This window comes from Hipposideros armiger, unplaced genomic scaffold (genome assembly GCF_001890085.2).
Source record: "Hipposideros armiger isolate ML-2016 unplaced genomic scaffold, ASM189008v1 scaffold_448, whole genome shotgun sequence".
NCBI classification, from domain to species: Eukaryota; Metazoa; Chordata; class Mammalia; order Chiroptera; family Hipposideridae; genus Hipposideros; species Hipposideros armiger.
The window spans coordinates 879,687-891,221 of NW_017731798.1; the positions used below are offsets into that span (position 1 = coordinate 879,687).

General features: G+C 34.8%; 1 protein-coding gene across 7 annotated transcripts in view; it reads right to left on the bottom strand.

The window, feature by feature from the left end:
* CBLB (Cbl proto-oncogene B) overlaps window positions 1-11,535 on the bottom strand; it is a 225,392-nt gene that overhangs the window by 68,050 nt on the left and 145,807 nt on the right. For all 7 annotated transcript variants that reach the window (XM_019665713.1, XM_019665709.1, XM_019665707.1 and 4 more), the window contains exon 11: window positions 469-654. In XM_019665713.1, the coding sequence (XP_019521258.1) occupies window positions 469-654 (186 nt within the window). The remainder of the gene's footprint in view (window positions 1-468; window positions 655-11,535) is intronic.

Here is an 11,535-nt window from a genome sequence, read left to right on the forward strand (position 1 = left end):
TGCTTCAGGTATAAAAAAGCATATCTACGTCTCCTTTCTGAGTTACCTTGAAACATGGGTGATAATTTATCACACCTTAAGCCTTTATACAAATAAACTCCCATCACATTTTTCTTGTCATGACCCTATGAAAACGACTGTAAAACATCATTTGATGAGTATTTTAATACATATAATGACCTTTTAAATCCATTTTAAAGAATAACTGTACCTACTCTGCTATTTGTTTTAGCAAATCAGGGTGCTGTAACGGACATGAGCGCTCTCTGAATAATTATGTAATTTTTAATAGTAATACAGCAAGGAACACGATAGTGGGCCCACCGGAAATGAAACGAGAAGCCCATCAAAGTTGTTCAGAAACAATTAAGAGCCCAAGAAATATGAGAAAATAAATGTAAAAGAACCTGAGCGATCACTAATTGTCATATAAAATTATGACCTGTGTTTCTAATAAAACCGATTTACCTTTGGTGAGCCCGTTGGGCTGCCACAGGGAGACCGAACTATGCCTTTCTGAATGAGATCCAGGCGGGGAGGCACAGGCGGCAGGCTCAGATGTGGGATCTGGAGGGGGTCTTGCTGCGGCTTTCTCCTCTGTGCGAGGGGAGAGGACCCTGGAGAAGTGACTGGTGAATTCTGCCTGTCGGCGCACTGGAACAGAAAAAGATAACGACGCTGTTTATTGGCTGTGTAAAGCGTACGCCTTTCAGTTTGTAAGGAAGGCAACTGGTTTTGAGAAGGTGTCTGCCATTGAATATCTATTGAAATAAACTCACTTAGTGATTAATAGATGGCAAGAGCTCACACCATCCCTCAAGAGCAGTATTATGTAAAGAATAAATGGATAAGTTTCTCCTACATATTGCAGAAAGGGCCTAGGAAAAAACAACAGCAAAAGCACAGTTTAAAAACAATCGAAGCAGAAACCCATCTACATTTTATGTGGAAGCCAGAAACACACAGTGCAGTAATGCACATTGCTCTTGGTTATCTGTAGTGTGGTATTTTCTTCAATGTTTGATTTATAGTACATTCTAGAACTTAGAAATTATTTTGTTCCATATAAAGTATGTATCCAGTGTATAGTCTACTTTCCTACAAACCAATAAAATCAGGCAGTGTTAAAAAAAATTGTGTATTTAAAATAAACAGGTTTGCTCCCAAATACTTTTTCCAAGCCTTCACATAGAAAATAAATTCTCAAACAAAATGTTTTTCTTTAAAAACAATTAACTAAATCTAGAAGAGTCTGTACTTCTGCTAAGAACTAATGTATTTCTATGCTACTACAGGTTTTTGGCTGTTCAGCAGATAACATCAAAAAACCAATAACAAGTACTTCGATTTCTACGTATATAACCCTTTCTACTTTGGAAGTTTTTGGTTTTTTTTTTAAATGTGAAATAACCTGATTGTTATTTGGTATAAAAGCCATACTAATTAGTCAAACAGCCTCACTGGGATCAACAACCTTCTGTTCTAAAATACCATGCAGTTTCTTTCTCAGGACTATTGCTAGCTCTTTGGAGATCCAGGCTTAATTTTTACATCCACTGCATTCTTCTAGCACACTTTGATATTCATGTTTCCTAATATTAGTATTTATAAAGCATTTTAAGCTTGTTGTTAAGCCATTTGTCCCCTAACATTACTCACCTTTTTTATTAAGAGTGGTCAATTCAATGCCAACAATTGACAATTTAATTGAACTCTAGTAACAATGAGAAAGACTTAAGTCATTTTATCTTTGAGATGGGATAGATTTGTTTTCACATCCATGCTTAGTTACATTGTGTAAGACATTTTTTCCTAATTCACTATAGTTGGAGTTTATCCTATGTTTTTCTCATAATGGGACTGGGGTTGTTGGTTTTTGGAAGAAAGAGCACAGAGGGGAAGTCCACTTCATATCATAGGGTCCACACTATCAATGATTCCTCACTGTTGATACTGACCTTGGTTACCTGGCTGAGGTATTAACTGTCAAGGTTTCTTCACGGTCAAGTTACTGTCATTTCTCCCACTTGCCCTACTGTATTCTCTGCAAGGAGGTCACCATGCACAGCCCACACTTAAAGGAGTGAGGAGTTATGCTCCCCCATGTAAAGGTTTTTAAAATAAATGTGAGCGGCTGAACAGAAGCTTCTAGACCATACCTCAAATATGCCTGAATGTTGCCATATTACTAAACTCCCAAGACTGTATCTCTCCCAATTTGAAGCCAAATAAATTTAAAATACGACAATATATTTAGAGATCATTTTAGGACACTTTTAGGAACCTTTTCTTTTTAGTAATTTCATGATTTTTTTTCTATCTCTTACCTATGATAAGGCATTTTTTCAATTGTTACTAAATTGAAGAAGGAAAAAGGGGAAACTCTATATCATAAAGTGATTTTAATGCAGCCAGTGATTCTTTACAAAATAACAATTCGACCCAAAAAGTGATAAGGCCTCACATGGTCATGAATTTGAACCTCATGGAGTTAAACTGACTCAAAAATGGTCACAGACCAGGAAGAATTCCTGACATGAAGCTATTGCATCACAGTCTCACAGCATTTCAAATTGGGAGGTGTCACTGGATACCTAATTCTCTACAGTTCCCATTAGGATACATTGCGTTCTTTGAGAACTAGAAAAACATACCTGATAAAAATACTTGGTTGACCTGGTTATTATTCTTTACAAAAAACACACATGAAGCAAAGCTATCCACACAATTCCTACCCTGAACACAGTTTTTGTATATATACAGAGACTAGATAGCAGTTCACTAACTTAATGACTTACAGTGAAACTTTTCAGTGCTCAGAGCACACACTCTGAAGACTGCTTGCTGAACAAGATCTGCATTTCTCTAATCACTTTTTTTGCACTACTATCTTCCTGCTTTCCTCACTACCTGAAACAGGAAGGAGAATTCCGACAGAGCCAACTGCGCACCATCACCAACATCAGAACTTGACTTCCAATTTCATTGCTATTATTTAAGCAGCTACCAAATGCCTAGTATATTTAGACAACAGAATTGATTTTATTTGAAATTGGTGAGATGTTAGATATTGAAAGGGTATGATGAAAATCCTCAGGACAGACATCGAAACCAATGTTTCTAGATGCTTCCAGACAAGCACACTGTCATACAGCTTTGTGAATGTAACTGGAAGTAGGTCTTGCTTAGCATGATTCATACTGTATTCTCAAGGTGATTACAGACTGTCCTGAAGAGTTAATTCATTTTGAAGCATGACAGCATCTGTAAATTGGCTCAGGTAGAAGGATTGTATGGAGGATACATTTGTATGTGAAGGAACAAATGTCGTTTTATCTTTATTGATTGTATGGACTAAATTTACCATAACTTATTCATTTTCTTGAGTTCTCCTAAATTATAGTAAAATTCCCATGTAAGAGTAGATAACAATGCCCTTTCCATAGTAATGCATTTACTCTTGGCTGAACCCTTTGCCATCTCTATGAACAATTCTGCAATTAGAGTATTGCAACTTTGCATTAACTTTTATTGCTGGTAAAATTCAATGCTAACTATGAACATCTGTAAACATTTTTAGTAGATGGTTTTCATAGATGGTCACATACAACATCACTTTTAATTTATTTGAAGAATTACCATTTTTCTTTCCTTCCTATTTGAAAGTCTAAGGAGAAAAGAAGCCTAACACAATGCTTCACATCCCAGCTCATAATTAAATTTTTGGATGAGACATGAAAAATTCATGGCATCAAAATTTATCAGCTCAACTTACAGAAAAAAATAGACAGTCTGCCATTTTTTTCTCTGAAAATAAAGAGAAGCAAAATAGATTAATTTAGAATAGATCTAAATTATTTCTTCTTTAAACTACACCTCTGTCTCTATGTAATATTTGAATATTGAACAGGTTTTTAAAAAACTTTAATTTCTAGAGTATCAGAAGTTTCCTGTTACAGGTAGTCATCAGGTGCAACAAATGTCCCTAAAGCAGAGATGTGACAAAGTGAAGTGGCCAGGCATCTTTAGTCTACTGATTTATAGTATTCCCTACATATAGTCCACAAACATCTCCCTCAGCCCTTCTCTCTGCCTTCCTCTTCCACAGATCTAATCCTTCTCCCAAGACCACTCATGCCATTTGTCTTTCTCTACTTCTGATAGGTGATAAAGGGGGTTACTGGGGAAAAACAACAGCAAACAACAGACCTGGAACAATCCTCAGGTTTAAATTCTAAGGCTGTATGTAAACTATAGAAACTTAATCACCTCTTACTGATGTGTCCAGTAAGCCTCATAATGGCTACCATTTCTATTCTGTATTAAAATGATTTAAGACACATACACAAAACATCTTGAGTAGAAAGGTAGGAAAGCATTTATGTAAATCTCGACTAATAACAGGTGTTTTGTTGATAGAAATACACCTGATTGAAATATGTGAATTTCAAGTGTGGCTGTCAAACTAAAGTTCTAATGCCAACTGATTATAAAGAATGTGGGTTTAAAAAATAACCACATAATTAAATGCATAATCTAATTGTATATGCATGTATTTCCTATGTACTATTTAAATTTCAGCTAGAGCTTTAAAATGCCATAAAGTCTTTCACAAATCACCACCTATCGCTGTTGTTTCCTGTAGATTATAGAAAAAGGTTAATCCATTTCATAGAAACTTTATGGGTTAATAAAATTAAATGAAGTATATGATAAAAGCTGATATAAAACATTTAATTTTTATTCTGATGATATAGCTAGGAATATTGAGTATTTTGACATGGAAGCGACAGATGCAAACTATTACATCTCTAGTCAAAGCCTGCGCATCTTCACTACCAGAAGATAACCCTGTTAGAGATATTTTTAAACAAAATGTTCCCACCCTTTTATTTCTTTTTTTGTTTTCCACAACTCTTCTCACTATCAGGCCTAAACAAAGCAACAGTAACAAAATCAAATTTCTAAACAAATATATATTTGTAGGCTAAATTCTTAACAATGTGTTAAAAAGTCAAATAGAAACGCCGCTTGGATTACTAGCTGTTATTAACACTGACCATTAGCACAACAATCTAGAATTGAATTTAATATTTCTATTTTTTCATATTGGTCTAAAGAGTGTCTTAAATATAGAAATAACACATAATAAGAGGATAAGTAGTTGAAGAGTAACAGTAGGTTCATGAGTTTAGGGGTATGCACGTTAGCAAATTGTTTACCATAATAAATGAGTTTTAGTGGGTTTGGCTCTCCTCTCCTTCTGTCTTCAATTGTGTTTTCCTTTCAAGTTTTTCTCCTCATTATTAAGAACATAATTCCACAATTTTGGAATTGTAGGAAAATATAAACATGTTTTGAAAACATCTACACACAGCCATTGGTGATGGTTCCCAATCACATAAACAATTTTTAATCTATTTTACATTGGTTAATATTATATCAAAAGAATCTAGACATTCTTCATAAATATAATTTTAAAGGGTGAATTATATGGATATACTAACATTTACATAACTATTGCCAAGCTATGAACATTTGTGTTGTTCTCAAGTTTTCTTGATTATACAGTGGTGACATAAAGAAGTCTCCGGCCATATACATTTTAATTTTTAAGGGCAGAATCCTAGAATGTTTTGAGCATAGGATAATAAACTCATAACTAGGTAAAAGTTGAGGAATATTCACAAAATCCTTTTGATGTCTGGATGGAAAAACCAATTTATTCTTCTACTAGCCATGTGTGATGGTTACCACTGCACAAACCTCAAAAGCACAGAGTATATTTAGTTTTCAATTTTTGTTTACTTTGATACTTGACTGACATTTTAATGGCCTAAACTGATGTCAAATTTGAATTTCCTTAACAAATAATTAGAAAAAAATTAGTTTTTGTTTGCCATGTATATGTCTTCTCTTGTTACTGGCTTATGTTCTTTGTCCCACTATCTATCATATTCTTTTATTCACCCCCTCACTGATTTATATATTAGGATAGCGAACCTCTATATGTTACAATTGTTATAAACACTTTTTCCCCCCAGTTTATTTTCTTTTTTAAATTATTTTATGGTAGAGATTTTACTGCTGCTTTTTTGGTTTTAATCTCCTTATGAATAAATAAAATTTAATTAGTGTAATAAAAAGACATTCATCAACGGATTTTTAAAAGGATCATGTCCTTTCCGTCAATGTCTTAAATGAACTCCTTTCTTTGTTACTCCTTTGTCTGTATCTGTCCGCTCTATTAAGTTAGGATAAAAAAAATGGAAGGCTATGGAAAAGTTAACTAGTAAAGTATAGGAAGTAGGATGTGGGCAAAGAATGAACTATACAGAATTTAATACACAATACAAAAAAAATCATTTAAAAAGAGGTAACTGCAAGGGTTGGGAAGAACGGGGCCATCCTTTCAAGTTACAGGATAACTGATTTGTATAATTCTATTCTTTTATCTTGATTTTATGTAACATTCACTTTTTTCTAGGATTACACTTGCTTTCTGAACTTTCAAATAATACATTGTCTTTTTTCATTTCCACTCTTTTCAAAATACAAAAGCTGGGCACCTTGATTCCTGCCTGTATTATCATCATACCAGCATATTTGTCTAACTAACAATTTCGCTTCAGTTCTTTAATACTAGTAGCTGATGAGCACATCTTTAACAAATTGGTGCTCTAGAAATTTGAAGACCATCATTTGATTCTTTTATGTCTACATAGTCACCAATTTTTCCCAGCCCTTTGCTTCCTGAAATGAGTAAGTGCTATTCTTTATTTCTCAACAAAATTTACAGAACTCTTTAGCACTTAGAATAGGATTCTAATGACTACCATAACGAACAGAGAAATCCAAATTTGCAATTTTCACAGGAAATCCTGAGAGAAAAGGCCCAAAAAGTAAAGTAGTCAAAAGCCTGTCTCAACATGCTCAGCAATTACCAATACTAATCAGGAACTCATTCTATTTTAGTCACTCTTCATTTTACCCACACCTTTTTAAGAGTGATTTTATAAAAGCTTTAATAAAACCTATTATTATGGAAATGGCAAAACATTTGGTAAGAAACTTCAAACCCAGCCAGACTATTATTAAAAACAGGACAAGGGAAAACCTCTCCAATTACTAATATGACGAGAGTTCTGACAATCCCATAGATAATTTTATAATATTTCTAATAAGATTTTTACTTAATGAATTTTCATATATGAACAAGATAGATACATGTATCATAAGGATGATGAAGGACTCTAAGAGGGTCAACATTTTTCTCCAAATGCATGAAAATTAATGAAGGGCACTGATAAAACTTTTATCACATAAAACATGATATTCTAAGTGTATTTTCCTTGCTACTATTGTCTTTGTTCTTATATTAATTTATGAAAATAACAAAATATAAAACCTTTAAAATGCCCTATATAGATTATTCTGAAAGTATCCATTACAGAAACATTTACACACACACACACACACACACACACACACACACACACACACACACACCCATATGTAATTGATAAGTATAAATGATTTATGTTATCTATTTTGGAGTATGTGTACCATTGTTCCCTTTTAGATAATAAATGAAAGCTTATGAGGACTGTGGTATAAGAGCAATACAATCATTTCCTGCTTATACACATTTCCAAAGGCCTTAATCTGTAGGAATTTAGGGAGAAATTGAAAATGTGAAAAACAAAAGTTCTCCCAACTTGATCTATAGATTAAATGCAATCCCAACAGAAATCCCAGCAAGTTACTCTGTAGATATCCTCAAACCGATTTTAAAGTTTATAAAGAGACAAAAGACCCAGAACAGCCAACATGATTGAAGGAGAACAAAATTGGGGGACTGACGACACTACCTGACTTCAAACCTACTATAAATCTACAGTAATCAGCCCATGGGTTACTGGCAAAGAATGGCCAAATACATCAATGCAACCAAAACAAAGAGCCTAGAAATAGACCCACATAAAAGTTGTCAACTGATCTTTGACAAAGGAGCAAAGGTAATACAATGCAGCAAAGATGGTCTTTTCAACAAATGGTACTGAAATAATTGGACATCCACATGCAAAAGAAGGAATCTAGACACAGACTTTTACACCCTTCACACCCTTGACTCAAAATGGATCACATCCTTAAATGTAAAACACAAAATTATCAAACTCCTAGAAGATAACACAGGAGAAATTTAGATGACCTTGGATTTGGTGATTACTTATTAAATACAACATCAAGGACATGATCCATGAGAGAAATAATTAATAATCTGGACAATATTAAAATTATAAATGTCTGCTCTGTGAAAGAACTATCAAGAGAATAAAAGGACAAGCCCCAGATTAGGGGAAAATATATACAAAAGACACATCTGATAAAGGACTGTTATCCAATATATACAAAGAACTCGTAAAACTCAACAATAAGAAAACTAACAATCGGATTTAAAAGTGGGCCAAAGACCTTAACAGAAACCTTACCGAAGTCATACAGATGGCAAATAAGCATATCAAAAGATGCTGCACATCTATTCAGGGAAATGTAAATTAAAACAAAAACGAGACACCACTGTACACCTTTCTGAATGGCCAAAACCTAGAACACAGATGACATCAAATGCTGACAAGGATGTGGAGCAACAGGAAATTTCATTCATTACTGGTGGAAATGCAAACCGGTAGATACTTTGGAACACAGTTTGGTGGTTTCTTACAACCTAAACATAATCTTACCATACAATACAGCAATCATACTCCTGGTATTTACCCAAAGCAGTTGAAAACTTTGGCCACACAAAAACCTGCAAACACATGTTTATAACTACTTTATTCTTAATTGCCAAAACGTGGCAGTGACCAAAATGTCTTTCAGTAGGTGAGTAGATAAATAAAATGTGGTACATCCAAACAATGGAATATTATTCAGTACTAAGAAGAAATGAGCCCCATCCAGCCATGAAAAGATATGGAGGAATCTTAAATGTATATTACCAGGTGAAAGCGGCTAATCTGAGGCGACCTATTGTATGATTTCAACTCTAGACACTCTGGAAAGGGCAAAACTAGGAAGACAGTAAAAAGATCAATGGTTGCTAGGGATTGGGACGGGGAAGATGAATAGGCAGAACACAGAAGACTTTTAAAGCAGTGAAAATACTCGGCATGATACATTAATATACGTGGCACTAAACATTTGTCCAAACCCATAAAATGTACACCACCAAAAGTGAACCCTAATGTAAACTACGGACTTTGGATGGTATTGACTTGTCAATGTAGGCTAATCAATTATAAGAAATGTACCACTCTGGTGGGATGTTGACAATAGGCAGGCTACATGAGGACGGGGGTGGGGGAGGAGGAGTGTGGGGGGGTGGTAGTCATGAGAAATCTCTGCACGCGTATGTTCCCCTCAATTTTATTGTCCTAAAAGCTCTAAAACTGCTCTAAAAGTCTTAAAATACTAAAACAACACAAAACAAAACCACCAACAACAAAAGTCCTAGAAATAGAGGGGAAATTTTCTGCTGCATTTGTCCCTGTAGAAGGGAACGTAGGCACCTTGTTACTTTACTAAGAACATGGATATTTGTTTGTGTATTACAGCGAGGTTCACTATTTTAAATTATTATTATTATTATTATTATTATTTGTTTAAGTTCCACTAATACCTTCTGGAAATTTTTAGATACTACAAATTAGAAGCAATGAAGAATAGGAGGATGGTCAGAAACATACCTAGAGAAATACTGACTAGGTTAGGAGCTGACTTTTCTTTGAGGTTTAACAGGAAGAGGGTCAATAAAAGTGCCAAAAGGGTCCACTTTAAAAAAGCACAAACAGCCTCACAAGCAGAATAACCCCCAGGGCACAGCTCTATTAACATGTTAAACACTGTTAACTACACAGAGCTATATTGCTTCTTCTAGAAGCACCTTTTATGAGAAGGCTTAATCTCCTGGTTTCTCACCAGCCTCCACATAACCCTGAGATTTCTTTGAAGTTTCATATTTTAAACATTTCTATGAATTTTGCATCCTGATCACATAAAATATATGTGATTTTAATTTAAATTTGTGGTTTCCCCTCGCTTTGTGCCACCTCCCTTTAAATCTTACAGCAAAATTTAGGCTTCCAGAAGTCTGTCATGTTGATTGTAGTGTATTCTTACGCCCTGTGGCTCACTCAGCTGCATAGCCAATTTTGAGAAGTCAGGGAAGGGTGACATATAATTCAGAAATATTTCCATAAAAATGGCTGAGAAACGAGAACATTGTGAGAATTAAAGGAATAAACTTTAGTCACTGAAAATGCCCTCATGTGAATCCGCTATTGCTCCAAAATACCAAAGTACAGCTGGTTTGAATGCAATTATTATTAAGTGACTGCAGTTTTTCACCTTACTTTAGAGAATACTTAATCATTTCAATTTATGTTTGTAAAAAGTAAGACTATTGTGAGATCATCTAAATTATTTAATCCTTAAAACAGAACTTCAGCTGAAATGTTGGCAACTTCGCATTTTCTCTGACTTTTAAACATAAAAGATGGCTATTATTTTAATGTGGCCATGCAATGAAATCATAACTATGTACAGATTACATTAAAAATATAACCTTTTGAAACCAATATTGCTTCAGTGTACAATTCTTTTTAAACAATGATAGGTAACAGTATCTAAAAAAAAAAAAAACTTCCACAAACATCTCAAAAATACTGATGATATTTCTCAGAAGTATAGCAATAGTTCAGGGGTCTTAACTAACACATATATAAAACAATATTAATAACTAATAACATTTACTATATACCAGTACTGTTCCAATGGCTTTACATATATTCACTCATTTAATCTCAATCTTCAGAGGTAGGGCTTCACAGACAAGGTCACTGAAGCACAGGGGATGGAATAACCAATGAACGGCACACACAAACTATTATAAATAGCAAAACCAGAACATCAACTCAGGTTACTAGACTCCAGGTCACATAGCTTTTTTAAGAAAAGTACAGTTAGGAATAGTGTCACCATTTATCATATGGTAAAAAACAAAACAGAACAAAACAAAAGCGCCTTTCTCAATGGCATGCTGTACCTCAGGCACTATGCAAGCCTCTGACAATGAAAAGAGCAGGCAGCACCTCTGCCCTCCAGGAGCGCCCAGTCTTACCACAGGCGGCCAACCCCAAGGTACAGACAAGAGTTCAAGCGCTTGCTTCTCCTACACTATTACATATACAAACATGTTTGAGGAATATGTAACAATGTCTTCAAGTTCCCCTATAACATCACATGGCAGTTGAACAAGGCAGTTTTTTGCTTTGTTAATCACACACGAATAGAGAAAATGCTACTTTGCATGGAGACCTTTAAGAAAATTAATAAATAGGTCCAGCCGAGTGGCGCGTTGGTTAAGAACCGGCTTGGGATGCCAGAGAGCCCCGGTTCGGATCCCACATATGAGGGCCAGTGACACTGCCCTCCACAGCTAAGATGCTGAACAACAGCTCAACCTGGAGCTGG